Source organism: Oreochromis aureus, linkage group 17, assembly GCF_013358895.1.
Source record: "Oreochromis aureus strain Israel breed Guangdong linkage group 17, ZZ_aureus, whole genome shotgun sequence".
In the NCBI taxonomy this organism is placed as follows: Eukaryota; Metazoa; Chordata; class Actinopteri; order Cichliformes; family Cichlidae; genus Oreochromis; species Oreochromis aureus.
The window spans coordinates 12,305,045-12,322,727 of NC_052958.1; the positions used below are offsets into that span (position 1 = coordinate 12,305,045).

General features: G+C 39.6%; 1 protein-coding gene across 2 annotated transcripts in view; it reads left to right on the plus strand.

Annotated features, from left to right (window-relative positions):
- The window catches only part of iqsec3a (IQ motif and Sec7 domain ArfGEF 3a), a 125,765-nt gene that overhangs the window by 71,416 nt on the left and 36,666 nt on the right, over positions 1-17,683 (plus strand). For both annotated transcript variants that reach the window (XM_031726513.2, XM_039600728.1), the window contains exons 3-4: positions 3,819-5,110; positions 15,908-16,069. In XM_031726513.2, coding sequence (XP_031582373.1) covers positions 3,825-5,110; positions 15,908-16,069 — 1,448 coding nt within the window. In that variant the 5' untranslated portion in view covers positions 3,819-3,824. The remainder of the gene's footprint in view (positions 1-3,818; positions 5,111-15,907; positions 16,070-17,683) is intronic.

The window sequence follows — 17,683 nt, forward strand, 5'->3', positions numbered from 1 at the left end:
GTGTTCTGCATTGTGGCACCGCTTTGCGTTGCATAGTTTTTCTCCATTTTTGTCTGCCTCATTCAGAGGGGAACATGAGGTCAGCACGGTGCTGATCTCTCCGTCAGAATCGATTTAGAGACGTGGTGTGAGAGAGCGGTGCCATCGCCGTTTTCTCAGACCACTGTGTCTCCAGAATAATCTCTCCCTCCATCAGCGCTTAGTGAAGTGATCAGAGGTAGAAGTGACAGAGGGCTAATGGGGAAGATTTTCAGCAATGCCATTCTTGGCACGGTCATCTGTCTCAACACCTCTTTCTATACCTTTCTTCCATGCTTTTTTTTAATACACGTGTCTCCTTTTCTTTTACCACATGCATTACATTTGGAGTGGATTAGCATGCAGCCCTTTAAATGACATCTAAGGATTTATTAACACATGAAGAAATCAGAGTTTCCTGAAATATTATGATGAATATTTTGCTGCTATTGCTGACTGAGCAGTAAACTGGAATTTATTAGAATCCCCAGTGCAATCGTCACCAAGTGAACCATTTTGCATCACTGTAACTGGTCTTATAGTAACATTAATGGACACAGCAGGCGGTCGCTGTGAGTTAAAAACCCACTGCATGCAACTCTCTGCACCAGTGAGCCAACAAACAAAGCTGTCTTTGGAAGACACATCAAAAACATTTTCTCTGTGTCATGAAACTTGACTCCAAATTAACGATGTTTTGTCCAACTGGCAGAAAGAAAAGGTTGAAGGTTTTAGACTTTTTGAATTCAAGTCATAGTTCTAAGAACTTAATAGTTATGCAGTGCAGTTAAACAAGACACAAGCACCACCTACATCTATGCTCTACCTTCACATTACTACTGAGAAATAAACTTATGAGGAAGAATGTAACAGTTTGACATATGTGCAGAGCCACACCAGTACGCTTCAGTACCCATAAACCAAGCAGCAGCTGGACTAGTGTTAACATAGAAGGTCAAGGACAGAGTTGCTAAATCTGCAAAGGTCCATCTTCCACTGGGTCTGATGGGTCCTTAGAGATTAAATAAAACAGGTAATACAGACAGAACCACTGTGCACTGTGTTCTGGAAACATGCACTTTGCACCTTTAACTGCACTGTCCAGTGAAAGTGGTACACAGCATTTGCAGTTCCAGCACAATCCTCGTTAGAGCTGCCATCAAATCCTGTCTACTTTCCTCACTTTCTTCCTCCATCCATCATGTTCCAGCTCGTCCCGGTGGCTGTAATTCCATCTGAATGGCACAGTGTATCAGATACGCACTCTAATAACGAAAGCAACGTGACCCAAATGCTTTATTCATCATCCCCGACCCGGCTTACGCGGAAGCCAAAACAAACAAGCTCGACTGCTACATTTAATCAAATGCAGCCAAGCTGACAGCCCTTTTTTTGCGCATTCAAGGGCACCCCTGCAGTGGAACTCTGCAGAATTTGTTTTGATGAGGGACACCTCTGCAAGTAATGAGGTCAATCATATTACCTCAGCGCCTGTCTTATAAAAAAAAAAAAAAGGCCACACAATCTCTATTTTAGTTTCCGCACAGTCATGGTGATAACGTCTTGTCGTATTAAGAGTGCATGCAGCACAGAACAATCCAGATTAAAAAACGATGAATATTCAGACTGAGTTCGACTGGTCTGCAAGGGATGACAGCCACTGAGAAGTCGCCATCAGCAGATACAGTAGAGCTGTGAACCAGCATCCTATTCAGACGCCACCTTAATATTCTCAGTACGTTTCACTTTGCTCACAGAGGCTCTGCAGTGAAATGTAAATGGAGTAGATAAGATGGATTTTCAGTGTCATTCCAACTATTCTAAAGAGCTTTGTATATGATTCGGTTGCTCCAATGGCAATGACAGAGGCTGCATCTTGCTGAATTAACCACTTATCAAAAATTGCAAACCCTACAGCCATTACAGCCTATCAGTGTTTTTTTTTTTCTTTTGCAGAAGTCTGATGGTTTGGTGACTTTGTCCAGGACTAAAGGGAAAGCAGATTAGCAGCTGAAAGTCACAATTTGATCCTTCTTAGCTGCAGTAACCATTCACTCAATTGCATTTGAATTGACAGGAAGGTTACTTTGTACGGACCAAATTTATCCTCTTGTACACATCACTCTGATATAAGAGTTCAGCTCTAAATCCGTAAGAGAATCAAAGGAGGAAAAAGCAAAGATGTGAATTCTCTCAGATGAATGCTTTGCTTTTTATAAAGTACATTTTCATGCAAAATATTTTGAACATTTATGTATTTGTTGTGTTTCTTAGTGATGAAATATAACTCTATTTTGTGGAAAACTGTTTTCCACTTCTTATTTTGCATAAAATTATATTGCTGTTAAGTCATTTGACCAAGGTAGGATTAGTTTGTAGTTGAATCGAGGCAAAAAGGTATAGCCTGAGTTTCTTGTTCACCCTTTCATTCACCAGTCTGGATACTCACTTGGTTCTGGTGTAACTGACGTCCCAGCTTCACAGACATGACTGAAAGGTAGCCCGTCTGCAGCCGTTGACTCATGAACTCCAGTCAGGAGAATCGCTTCAGGACATCGTCCTCAGCTGTCCTTTCTGGCATGCAGCCGAACTTCAGATACGTTCTCAGTCCTGGAAGTATTCAGTTTTGTTTAGACAAGCTTGATGGAGCATGCAGGAGGCAGGATGTATTTGTTGTGAATCCACCAGGCGATTAGCTGCTACAATGCCGACGTGGGCTCCATCAGACGTCACACGGACTTTGTTCTAGTGAAATGACAGAGACACTTGTGTTCTCACACGCAGCTTCGTGTCTAGAAAAGTTCAGGGCTGCAGTGCATGTGTGGAATTGTCTTGAGTGGGTTTTTTTTGTTTTGTTTTTTGAAAGAGTCACCTACTCACTCACGAGAGTGAGTGGGTGACTCTATCAATGTTTTTTGTAGGTGTTTCAGTCCCTGCAAGGCAAACGTTCACCATGAATGAGACTTTCACAAAAATCGTGCTAGTTCTGTTTGTGGTGCTGTTCTTTCAAAGCTGAAATCTCCTCCACATTAATGCCCTTGATAAAGTAAGAAGAGCAACAGAATTATATTCATTGATTTAGTGCGAGTGAAAAGGACTTTGGAAGATAAGCGCTCTTTCTGGGCACTTCCAAAGATACCCACACCCTGATTGTTCTGGGAAACTCAAAGAGGTTTCATCTAGTGTTTGAGCTGCTGTCAGATGAGGAAGACTATATTACATCTCTATCTATTTCCCACAGCATTTGAGCAATTTTTCACAGGCAAGATTAACGGCCTGTTCCGTTTCAGACAATTTAAAGTTGTGTGGAAAACTTCTCTATGGAATTCATGTAGATTATGAGCTCTATTTGCTGAGGAAATATCTGAATGCCATGACTCAGCTATTAGTGTGGCTACAGATTCAGGATACATAACAAAACCAGCTTGGAAAATACATTTACTGAACCATGACAATATTATTTAGATTTGCTGATCTTTAGTATCTAAAAATAGGCAATGTTTTTTTCTTTTTCCAACTGAATAAACTTATTTTTTCTTTAAATCTCCACCTGATTAGTATTCCACCAATGCACGCCTATATGCATTGTACACACACAAAAAAACATTGAATTATAGTAATACTCTTTTACCTATTCGCATGTATCTTGTATTTGTTCAGCAGTTTTAAAAATGATTATACAACTATGACTCTCATATTTGGTCTTAATAATTGCTGTCCTCACTTTTACTATCACTGACACAAAAGACAATTTTCACCAATTCATTTTCGCTCTGTATGTCTCTTTCCATTTTCTTTAGATCGAAATGTTAGAGCACAAATATGGCGGACACCTCATCTCCCGCCGTGCTGCCTGCAAGATCCAGACCGCCTTCCGCCAGTACCAGCTCAGCAAAAACTTTGAGAAGATCCGCAATTCACTTCTGGAGAGTCGACTGCCTCGACGCATCTCCCTGCGCAAGGTCCGTGTGCAAAATACGGAGGGTTTCTCTGCTGAACGGGCCCTGGCAGAAGGCTGTAACCTGGCAGGCATCCCACTGGTACGCTCACCATCTTTGCCTGCCACGGTTGGTGGCACCCTGACCGACCTGGAAGACTCCTTCACTGAGCAGGTCCAGTCATTAGCAAAGTCTATAGATGATGCACTCAGCAACTGGAGTCTGAAGACCATGTGTTCACTCCAAGAAGGCGGCAACTATCAGTTCAGTGCCGATTCCTTTAGCGCAGCAGCGGCAGCAGCAGGGGTTGGAGGTGGTGGAGAAGGTGGGGGTGGGGATGTGCGAGACTCGGTAATTCATCAGGGCTCCGTGGACCCAACCGACCTCTCGAGGAGTGCAAGCAAGCTGATGATGGCGTTTCGAGATGTGACGGTGCAGATTGACAGTCAGAACTTCCGCGTTTCATCTTCAGTTAGGGAATCATCCACTTCTGTCACCCTCAACAGTGGCACTCAGCAAGAAGAAGCCTCCAGCACTGTCACCACCACTTCCACGACAGCAAATTCCGCACCAGCCCCTATCCCACCCGGTCCTTCCCAAGAACCCCCTCCTCCACTTGCAGACATCCTAGCAGAGCCCAAAGAACTCCCACCACCACCCCAGGAGCCTCCACCACCACCAGAGACAGAAATAGAAGGCAGCGACCAGGATGATGAATTCCCTGCGCCACCTCCTTCTGAAGAAGAGCTTGGGGAGATGGAGCAACCTCCTCTGACCCCTCTGGATAAGATGGCATTCCCCCAAAGCCCAGAGGAGGTTGTTGTGGTGGTACCACCACCACCAAGAGAACCAACTGTTGCCCCTCCACCACAGGAGACTATAGTGCTGGGTAGCTCTCCTGCGGTGGAGCCTTTGGATGTTAAGAGATGTGGCTCTGAGACGGCAGACAATAGCTCAGAGCAGATGAGCAGCAGCAGCACATCGACGGAGGCGCGCTCGACGTCCGAGGCGTCGTCCAAGGAAGCATTGCAGGCCATGATCCTCAGCCTGCCACGCTACCACTGTGAGAACCCCGCTAGCTGTAAATCACCCACTCTGTCCACAGACGTCATGAGGAAACGCCTCTACCGCATCGGCCTCAACCTCTTCAATGTGTGAGTAGCAGATTCATTCATTAGTGCTTATGGTTCTATGGTAACAGAAATTTAAATCAGCTACCGGTTTGTTGATGAAATCTCAGTATAATTTCTAGCTTTTGAATTAGTGAAGTGCTGAGTGTTGAAGTTACGTAATAGTAATATAGTTCTTTTCAAATCTGCACAAATTTTTACACTAAAGTTATTGCCAATATTAACACTCTGGTATTCATACTGCAACCTTATTTGCAACTTCTGTTGTATTTTCCTGCGTGCCGTCATAAAGTCAGCAGAAGAAGGAAAAAAAAAGAAAAACATGTGCTCTGAAAGCTTATTTATGTCTGGGGTGTTGCAGCTTTTCTCTCATTCTGAATCCAGTTCCCCTCGCTGTCTAGTGAAGAGTGACAAAGTCAAAACCAGATAAAAACTTCCCAAAATGCCCTGCAGACAGGTGCAAGGTGGTCATATGGCAGTGATAGATAGAAAGAAAAATGTTACCAGGGTAACAGTGCAGTGCATGGGGAATGCACTTGTGTTTATGTATTAAGAAAACAAAACAATGAATCCTGGAGATGTGTGCTTGGTGACATCCAACCACCAGTAAATTAATTACTGAAACATTTAATCATAAACAGAGTTTACATATGAAGAATTTAAGTTAAAGCTAATGTCAGCAAACCAAGGGAAATTAATATCCCATATTTAATTTGTGCGCCACTATCCAATCCCATTTAAAAATGTCTGGAACCACGTGACCCCTGTGTGCTAAATACCCAACAGCAGACTTGGAAGGCATTAATAAATAGAGAAATTTACCATATGCTCTATTAGCCTTTCACCCAGAGCATACCCTAAAGGGCCTAAACACCCCACATATTCTAATAAATGAACTGGACTCATATAGCAAGCTCAGCTCAACCGCTGATCGAGTTGCTGGGTAACAGTTAGTTAGAATGCATGAAGGATGAATCCCCAAAAAATAATGGCAGTGATCCACAAAGCCTAAAATTCTCATTAGTCATTCTACTGCGAGTTGCGAATGTAATTAAAAGTTCCTTCAGCATTGTGTGAACCAGTACCTTGGGAACTGGGATGAAAAATTTGTTAACATTTCAGCCCGAGCAGGATTGGATTTTTCTCTCTGCCACCTCAGCCATTTCTGTAGAAGCTCTCTACGATTTCCAAAATATCTCGCACTGAAGGAAAATACACTCTTCTCCCTTGGGTATGAGATTTTGTGAGGATATTCACCCAATTAGGCCATGTCACACATATTTGCGAGATTGGAGCTCATAAACACACATTATCTTTTTTCTTATAATGCCAAGCTCTGCAGCGCCATAAATGTGCACAATAAAGCCGATTAACTTTGACTCAATGCTGGAATGAGACGATGAAAACAAGAGAAGGAACGAGCTGAGCTCTTAGTGAAGAGTGAGCACAGAAGGAATACCAATGTGGGAAATATCCAATATTTAGAAAGCAAAAAATAAAAGGTGAAAAAGCTGTTAACACTAGCAACTAATGGCAGTCTTTGCTACAAACGATGTTATTTTGTTTATCTTTGACTTTTTAATTAACAGCAGACATCATTTCACATTTTGCCAATTTGACAAACTCAGACCAGTGAACACATTAATATTGTGATTGGTGACAAATTAAAGGAAAAACCTGAATCCCTGACACTCATAGTAAAAGGGTCAAGAGGTAGTGCTAGTCTACTTAGAGGTGAGTGATCACCTTTATTATGTATTTGAAATTTTTCCATACTGACTGGTGTCTTTTAGGATGACATTGCTCCGATATAAAGAGAGCAAGACAACAATGCATGTGTTAATCATTGTGAAAACTTTCTATTATGTTTCTGCTAAAACTAATACATCAATATATATCCAAATTCGATGACCATTTTTTATGATGAGAAAATCCACCTGACTATTAACATTAAAAGCCTCTGAAAAACTATTTTTCATGAGCTACAATTTTGCTTGATTCAGTGGAAACCCGGAATACATTCTGTGTAAACACATTTCTAACGCCAGTGCCAATGTTTTTAAAATCCTTTCTATTAATATCTATGTGTGGTACCTTGAATTAAGCAACTAAAACACCCGAGAAAGCTTCTGGAAAGACTTTGGCCGAAATTATTTTAAAAACAGGTTACAAAAGAATCCAACCTTTAGTCTTCTTAGCATTAAAATGCAACATGGCAGCCACCCATTGCCTCTTAGACACTTCCTGCACTGGCAAATAAATGATGCAGATTAATCCAATATAGACATAATTCCAGGTGAATAAAGCAAGCTGTTATTTATGTGTAGAAAGTGTTCCTGCTAGATCCAGTTACAATAAAGGTGGGCTATGAATGTAGGATATGCTACGTACATTTAATCCATTTTTCAAACATGTCTGCTTTGATAGTTTTAGTCTGACATGCAGGTGGAGTGGCAGAAAAAAGATTGGATGTAGGATTTACCTGTTTGCTCAGTTGAGATACTGAGTGTTTAATGGCAGCCCCCAGTTTGATTATGAGCCTCTGTGACTTTTGAGCGCAGCTTGTGTAGCCTTTCAGTCATCGTCTTCTGATCAAACACCTCGAAAGATAAGCTGACTTTTAAAAAATTGGCTGAGAGGAAAGAGGGAGATAGAATGATGAATTAAGAGCAAAAAGAAAGATAGGGAGAGGCAGGGAAATCGGGCTTGTGGCTTATTAGTTCCACCAGTTCGTATCCTTCGTCTAATACCTTTGCTGTTGTATCCTTTGCATCTTAAACAGGGCTGTTTGCTTTGGGCTAAGACTTTAGGTATTGCTTGATCATGCAGACAAAAAAAGGCTCACAAATATGCATCCAACTGGGTAGTGTAAACAGTGAGTGTGCACTGGTCTGTGTTTGTCTTGCAGCGGGGGGTCTATGCATCACCTTTGCAAGGGGAGCAAGAAGGGTTGGGGTAGAAAGTAAATTAAACAGAGGAAAGTCAAAACTTTGGTGCGTGCGTGCGTGGGTGCATGTGTGCGTTTGTATGTGTGCATACTAGAACAAAAAGGCAAGACAAGTGAGTGATGGAAATGTAGTGCAAAAGCAACAGAGAGGAACTGAAAGAGACACAAAAAGGTAGCGCAGGGAAAAGGTTGAGAGAAAGACCACTTGATAAAGTTTCCACCTTGTGTGTGGCTGGAATGACAATGACTCCATTATGTGAGGAGAGTGTGTGCCAAGGACACTGCCATCACACAAGGGAGCTGGTAGAAAGTCTTCAACAGGGAAATGTGCAAAGAGGAGACAGGAGGATGTGTGACATTAATGACAGATTCCTGAGTAGATTTCTCTTTTGGATGCATGACTTTTCAGCTTAATGCGGCTCAGTTAGACATGTCCTTAATTCACTTTTCCCCGCGCATACATTCTGGTGTAGTGAAAGTATTGATTAGACCTCAGAGGAGGCCCAGCTTCCATAAAAATGGAGACCCGTAACTGCTTTTCAAATTGAAGAAATGTGAGATTTATCAGTGATGTGAAGAGTGAGCATGTGAGACAGACATATCAAGCAAGGCTAATTAACACAGCAACTCCACAAGAGGGTTTCTGCCAATCAGAAGGCGAGGACTCCACAAAAGGGGGGGTCTTGTTTGTTTACTTGGGCATACACAAACCTTTCCTGTATTAACATTCTGCCCTCAGTGCTAAATGACCCAGCACATAATTACAAACGCTGAAATCCAGATGGTCAAACAGAGGAAGCAATTTTAATTTCTCACAGAACCCAACACCTTTTACCCTCATTTGCTCCCAATATTTAAAGAATAAGACAGGCCATACTGCTTTTTTTAAAAACTGTGAACCCATTTCATTAGAACAAAAAATGCTTTGTAACAAGTGCTATCAAATGCTATCTTTTAAATAGATAAATAAACACAACGTGTCATCTTTGTGTGTATATGTTGTAAAAAGTAGCAAACTTGTGCTTTAACAACCAACCAACCTAAGGATGGTAAAAGCAGGCATGTGACTGCAAAAGCTCTGCAAAAGCATGCTTGATGGACACGAGCAGTTTGGTGCAACAGTGGGTCCATGTTAATGATTTGGGGTTTTGAAGCGTTTACAGGTACAACACGCAATCGTGTTTCCACTCAGAGAAATGCACAGGGGTGCTAACCAGCCATCAAGCTGTCACTGGTTAGTAATGAAACAGAAATGTGTGCATCTGGAGAAATAGGCAACATGCAGTGCTGACACTTAAGCTCTTGTAGGGCCCATAAAACACAGTTTTGACAGCACATCTGTCCATTAGCAATAAAATAGAGGGCCAATAAAAGAAGGTATCAAGGTGGTAAGGAAGAGGTGTATTTATGGCGAGGTCGTACTACACCGAGATGTTGCAAAATGAAAATACAAAAATAAAAAAATAAATAAAAACTATGCCTGCTCTGAGGAGGCAAGAGGGAAAGACGCCTGGGAATGTAGCACTATATTTAGAAGTTGTTGTTTTAGCATGACATCTGGGTCCTGTCTGGCACTTATTCTTCCGTTCCCCATGCTTTACACGGGTGTGGGTCAATTTGCTGTGTGTATGTTGTGCACTTGCTCTTTTTTGCAGTTTTTTTTTTTTGTCACACCTAAACTTTGTAAGAACGCGGTTTCTGTTCTTAGCTGTGAATAACATCCGGCACCATCTTGCAAAAATCCTCAAATAAAATACTGACCCATATAATCTTAAAAAAAAGAAGAAAAAAAAGCATCTTTGCTTTTAAGGCTCAGATTTGGTAAGGGAACGTTCTGGAAAAGAAAATAAATTGCAAAACACTCCACAGCATGATGAAAGGATGAAAAAGCAAGAGTGAATCAACAGTGCTTTCACGATCTAAACTTAATGAGTTTACCTGTGCAGCAAAACCCTTGACCAAAAGCATAGTGCTTGCAAATACTCTTTAATATTTCTTTTAAAATAAAACCGCTCTTTGGACAGGTTGATGTGTGCAGCCTTGCTCTGCACTGCTAATCCAAATCTTACACTTCCTGCATGATTTTGCAGTCTTCACCCCCCCACTATCTTTTTCTGATTACGAGTAATAATCACCATGTGGGATCCATCTGTTGTTGGGCAAACATCAAATGAGTGATATCTGCCAAATCCATTTGGCGAGACAGCACCTTCAGCTGAGAGGTTGAGACGCAGAGAGTGTGCCGAGGCTGTTGCAGCAGATGCTTTCAGGCAGTCCAGTCTGCGCTCATCGCCCTCACTCTTTGTCCTCACCCTCCCATTCCCGCACATCTGCTCAGTCTGGTCCTCTTCCAGTCTTCTCTTTCTATTCTGCCCTTTATCCTCCCCTCTGTCCTGCCCTTGCCTCACTAAACCCATTAGCTCTGGTACACACTCTCTTATGTAAAGGCTGTAGTTTAAACACTGTATGAAGACTGGAGTGGGACAGCTGTGACAATAATGCAGCAGCCTCCCCGGAGCAGCTATAGGGTTATAAATAGTTAAGATATTAGCCCTCTATTCATCTATAACTTTGGCCATGTAGTCAACTGAAAGCTCTTGAATCTCCTGAACGGATGCTGGACAGGGAGATGTACTCTCTTTTGAAAACAATGATTCATAGGCCCGCTGAGATATTTCGACAATTTTCTGAAGCATGAGCATGTGAGTGCACCTCATCACTCAGTAAAATAAATGTTTCCATGCACTACTCATGCATTAAATACATACAGTCCCAAATGAGTTTTTGTCTCTGTATCCAAGGGATACCGACATTCATTTACATATGTTAGCTTGATGAATTATATGCCTCTTCTGGAATATGTAAAGAGCAATATAGTGAGGTAACCATGCGTTCGTCCTGTAACAGTGACTTTATACCTACATCAAAGAGTTAAAAGAATTAGCACCAGTCACCAGTTAAACACATTAGGTAACAGAACGAAGCACTGCGAACTAAGAAAAGTAGTAAACACATTATAAGAGCATTTTACCTATCAAGATATAATAAAAAAAAAATGTAAAAATAGTCCTTACAAGGTTAAATACAAATACAACAAAAACTAAGCCACTAAGAAGATAGGTGCTGCTAATCAAATGCTAATAATTGATAATTAGCAAGTGTGAGCACCTTTATAAAAGCAGAAGTTTTGGAAGTTTGCTGGCCTGGAGCAATCAGGTGTGTTTTAACATAATGCTAAGGGGGAACAACATCAGCAATCTTAAAGAAGCAGCTGCTGTCCATCTGTCTGCGAAGGGCTACAAGAGCATTTCCAAACAATCTGAAGTCCATCAGTCTACAATGAGAAAGATTATTCATAAGTGGAAAACATTCAAGACATCTGCCAGTCCTCCAGGAGCACATGTACGAGCAAATCACCCCAGGGTCAGACCTTGCAATGTTCAAAGAAACTGGAAAGAAAATCCAAGAGCTTCATCTTAGATTCTACAGGCGTTAGCATGTTAAATGTTAACGTTCATTACTGTACAAATAAAAAAGACTGAACAAGTATTGCTCAGTCTTGTTAGGTAAAGAAAATGGTAGGACAGGTTGGGTTTCCAAAGTTGCATCTGAACCAACCTCAAGACTTCTGGAGACCCAAGTGAAGATGTTTGTCCATAATGTAATCATGCACCAATAAAATGATCCAAATCCCAGAAGAAAATCTATAACAGAATGACTGAAAAAGAAAAGTATCATAGTGTTGCAATGGTCAAGTCAAAGCCCAGAAGTCAACCTGATTGAAATGAGAGCTAATTTTGAGAGAATGAATGAATCACCACAAATCTCAATGAAGTAAAATGAGTGGGCCAAAAGTCCTCCACAATGATCTGAGAACCTGATGAAGTCATACAGAAAACATTTCTTTAAAGGTGCTGCTCCTAAAGGTGGCTCTAAAAGCTGATGGATCATAAGTTAAACTTTGTTTTTCACACACTGCTTCTACATTTTGGCTTACAGTACTTTTTATTAAATAGATAATTACACATCATGTGTTATCATAGGTCATGTGTTGTTGTTCTGAGGTTGTATTCATTTTAGAACTTGGACTATATTCGAATAATATCCTGTAATGTAATGACTGTACATTAAAGAAAAATTCAATCATGTTAGCCAACAACTAATACAAAGTATATATGTGATCCAACAAGTGCTGTTAAAAAAATACTTCAGTATTTTTTTGGTAACAGATGGTGATGCCAGTAGCAGCTGCTATATGTGAGCAACAGAGTATTAAGATTAAACCAGCTGCTGGTGTAAAAATAAAGTGAAAATAAATAAACTTGATCCCATGATCTTGGACATAAAGTCAATGCTAAAACCACAGAATTATCAGTATAGAAGTTCCTTTATATACAATCTATAGCTAAACTATACTGTATCAGAGGAAATGTAGAGCATAAAGTTAACAAAGTATTGCAGTTATGTCTGTTTAAAACCAGTACTAATTTAACTTAAGGTTTACTCTAATGTAAACCTTGTTAACATTTTTTTAGATTAGCCACCATAAACTAGCATACTAGTCACACTAGTTTAAATAAGGCTACAGGCTCAAAATCTTTGAGCATGTGCGATTTTCAAATTCCACTATTCAGATTCAAGATGAATTTGAATTTATTTATTTAAAAGGGACAGCGCAGTTTAACATAGTCCAAGTACAAAACATGAAACTGATGTAACGCACATAAGTTTATAGCTATTGCTAATTTTCAACAATTGTCCCTTGTTGGGCTTACAATCAAAATAGATACATTTTACAATTGTTCCGATTCTAAAATACTGAGGGAAGGAACAAAACCAACACTGGCCCAGAAGAGTTCAGTCAAATGATGATTTATTGAGCACGCGTGGGAAGATGTACACTGCAAAACATCAGCATAGATCTTCTTCGAACAACCCAATTCAGAATGGTTTTATTCATGTCAAGGTTCAGCCCCTTCAGTGTCACAAATGAACATAATATGCATCAATTACAGTAAAAATAGCTAAAATAGACAGAGACGTTCCTCTTTCTAAGACATTCTTCCAAACATGGTAATTAAATTCATTCTCCGAATAGTCCCTGGGGACTTTACACTTTCTTGACTCTTCTTCTGTCACTTGTTACTAGGCAAGCTCAAATGCAGTTTGAAGCTAAATGAATTCCAGGCCTTTGGCCTGGCCTATGTTTAAATCATATGTTTGTAAGCGTGAATGCTGTTTTAACCTTCTATTGCTCCAAGTCACCCACACAATAGATTGTGAAGACATCGCGCTTCACAAAGCTTGAAACCTTCAATAGACTGAGCGTCAACTCTTAATGAGCACAACATGCAATGTGTGTATACAATGATTATGGCTGCACCTGTAATAAAAAGGTTAATATGATGCTAGTAGCTTTAATAAACAATTTAATGCAATGTTAATGATGAAGAATATATTGTAGCAGTAAAATAATTTCTTAATTCTCATACAATAAAACATACATTTTCATAAAACCAAATTACATCATAGATACAATTACAATTAATAGACAATGAATTAAAATAAAATTAAAAATCATTAGTTAAAATGACTACATCTCTGATTTCCCTTTAACCAAACTTTAACCTTCAATGTAAAGGATCTGATGTCTGTAATCAATTTGATTTCGGTTGGAAGTGTGTTCCACAGATGGCAAGCCTTTATGGAAAAAGCTGACTGACCAAATGTAGATCTGTGATATGATATCTTGCAGTTGCCGTTCACCATGCTCCTAGTAATACGATTACTATCTTGTCTCTGGATGTACCTATTAAGACACTCTCCTATTTATACATTTAAAGACTAATTTAAGAAAGCACAAATGATTAAAACTCTTAAAACTAAGTAGATTATATTTCTTTAACATGTGACAGTGATGCCACCAAACAGATTTTTTATCCATTATTTTTAAAGATTGGTTATATAAGGATACCACAGGCTGAATTGTAGATGGTAGTGCTTGGGTCCAAACTGTCATACAATATGAAAAATGAGAGAATATCATGGAATGCATAAATAACTGAGCTGCTGAAGTGGGTATATAGTGCCGAATTAGCTTAAAACAATTCAGATTAGCCTTTACCGTCTTAGAAATCTTCTTTAAATGCTTGCCAAATTTAAGATGTGAATCTAAAATTATTCCTAAAAACTAAAATGCTTTCTAAAGCATTTATATTCCTTCAAAAACTTTCAAAATGATTGAGACAGACCTAAGCACATGTTAGTAAGGAGGTTCATATATCTATGTGATGTCAGAATAACCCAAAAAACAGAATAGGCAAAATTCACAGAAATGCCACCTTGAGGAGGAGACACTTGTAAAATTGACCAAAATTATGAATCACTAAGTTGCTAATGTTTGCAGAAACAGCTTTGTAATTAGGTTTTAGTTGCTGTACACAGTAAGTGACCTAGGATAGATACCTTTTTTTATTACCAGTGACACTGTTACAAAAAGCATTATTTATTGTCCACCAGAAATGGCTCAATAACATACTGTTTTAATGTTCCAAAGTATGTTCTTTCGAGTGCTCTATGTTGTTTTCATATTTCAACCTAATAACACACAAAAACAGCGAAATAAGACCATTTAGTGAGCACATAAATTACATCAACGAGTTAGATACTAACTGCCTCAGTGATGTGATCTAACCAATTTAGAATCAATTTCTTAGTTTCTTAGCATTAACTAATAGCCATTCACAAAATGTATAATAGCTATACTATACTATAAAGCTAGTGACAAATGAGTGAACAAGGGCATCATTTTGAGCATAGCCAGTCTCGTTTTAATGATGAATTCATCAAAATTTTATCACATTTGAATGAAAAATGTAAGCAAAAGTCAAAGTTTGAGGGGTTTTTTCTCTCATGGTGAAAGAAATTCTGTGGTAGAGGAATATTTTATATCTGTGTATACAAGTGGATTTAAAGTTGCTTCCTAAGGCGGCAGTTGTGATTCTTGTTATATCTTCTAAATTTAGCAGAGTGTTGTGTTGTAGTTGTTAATTAAAGTTGTAATTCAGCAGGGGAGTAACTATACACAGCCTTATGTATGTTTATCTACACTAACACTCTGTAGGTGTTCACTGTAAGATTTTCAGACCAAAATCCTCATCTTTGCAAAGAAATACTTACAGTATATACTGTGGATATAAATTCTAGCCCAGTTATGATTTGAATAATTAAAAGATAACCAAAAAATAGCATCCTTGTTTAACACTTCCTACAACTTTTGCGACAAACGATTACCTTTGTTATTTTTGTTCCTATTTCTGTCACACTGGCATATGCAATGTCGCTAACCGCTGTTCTGAACAAAATGACTTTTTAATTCTGCTAATTTTGGTTCAATATGATACAGAAAAAAATCATCTGTCACGGCTGAATGAATTTCACCAATTTTTCAGGACATAATATTGCAGCTGCACAGCGTCAAACCACTGCTCACATAGCCAGATTTATCTCCACAGCAGTGTGTCAGAGCTGGAGAATGGTGTGACTGCACCCATTATCTTTCTGCTACAGGGTGGAAAAAAGGCTTTTCTGTTGCAAGAAGAACCAAGTTGCCCTTATTGCATGATCCAAATCTTCATCCAGACTTGCAGTTGTTAGCATGTGCTGTAGGTTGGCAGCGCACTGGTTGCTGTTGTTGTTTTTCTGTTCTGAAAGGAGTTCACTTACAGATAGCACAAGAGAGGTATGCAGTGTGATTGTAAATATAGATGTAGAGTGTGGCCACTGGAAGGTTTATATCTACACTCTACATCATGCAAGTCACACCACTAGCTCACTTTAGTTCACTGACGTTTCCCCTTTCCTTTTTGTCTCAGAAACCCTGACAAGGGCCTTCAGTTCCTGATCTCAAGAGGCTTCATCCCAGACACGCCCATTGGTGTTGCCCACTTTCTGCTACAGCGAAAGGGCCTGAGTCGACAAATGATTGGAGAGTTCCTCGGCAACAGCAAGAAGCCCTTCAACAGAGATGTCCTAGAGTGAGTAGCCCACAGGACTGCAGACATTGATTCCCCAAATCATTTTGGAGGATCTTTTCTCAGTAATCTATCCTTTTTCATGAAGCCTTATTAGACACAAGCTGTGCACAGCTCTAGCTTGGGGTCTTATTATTCTCTGAAACTCAATTGTGAAGCCTAAATTATAACTTCACTATCCACTTATGTGTGATTTTTTGCGGTCATTTCATTATAGTTTCCATTGTCATAAACACATCTGAAATAAGCTCAAATTGAAGTGCTAAGATCCAAAATTCAAAAATGAGCTCTTGTCTGATTCTTAAGCTCGCAAATGTAGGTTGACTTGCAGGGCAAGAACTACTACAGAAATTAAAGGAGGTTGACATGAAGTAAAAGTAACATTTTCCTGGCCTAATAACATTTTACTCATCTTTATCACATTCATGTTAAAACTGTTGTTAATATAGAGCAGAAGTGAAAAACAAGGAACAGTTTATCTGTGATCTGATAACATAAATTTTACTTTTGAGATTTCATAAACTTCCATTTCCATTTAGAACATAGGGTAGATGTACTGAAGTGTGGGAGATAAGGCACTGCTTTATCTGTGTGTGTGTTTGGTACTGATACGTGTTGGGCATATTGAGAGGCTGCGTCTGACTCGAGTATTTGGTTTCTTGCTCACTGCTCTCCATAGCTACTTGTATGCTATGTGAAAACATTTTGGCTGACTCCTTATGAAATCTATGGACTGATAATACAGTAGTTTGTAAAAGCGCCAGAGACGTGGGCTCAAACTCAGGTAGGGTCCTTGTGTGGAGTTTGAATGTTAGGCCCATAGAGACTGTGTAATTTGATCACTGGCCACTAGGTGAAATAAGAAAAAAAACCTTGTGACTGCTTTCGTTGCTAGCAAAGACAGCTGCATTCATTAGCTGGTCAGCTGCAACACATTAAAGTGCATGTAAAGGTAGCATCACTGTAGTTTAATTCTGTGTAGTCTCCACTTTTTATAATAACTGCTAACAGCAGAAAGTCTTTGCACTGCATGTAGGCCATAGCACAGGTTTGTTTAATGAGTCCTTCCATCTCTGTGGTGCCGACTTGGCAGCCTTCCAATGGCTGTCAGTGAGATACAACATGGCTCGCTGCTGAGACCAAAAGTAGCTCTTTTAACATTTTCCCAATAATTAGATTCTATTTAAATAATACAAAACTATCAATTTGATTTCGATAGGATAGCTGAAATTAAACCAAAAACTAATACCAGGATATCCTGGTGGTTTATCACTCATCTGAAAGGTTCATGTGGTCACTTCCCATGGTGCACCACAGCAGCATCTTTAGTCTGATCATCTTGAGAGCAAAATCAGGCTTTTAGATATCTTTAGATATCTGAGTTCCCACTGTGTGGTTCACTTCAAAATGCAGGATCCTAAAACTCCAGCTGTATGGCATCAATAACACTTTTTAAGTCTCAGCCCAGATAATTGTGATAACAGGAAGACGCTTTTCCAGTACTGACAGAGCTCCTCGAGAGTTACAGAAGCCATCATGCGACTGTTTTTAAGATCTGAAAAATGACTGTTTTCATCTGACTTTAATATTTGATGTAGACGTTTCTTGGTCTTTGTG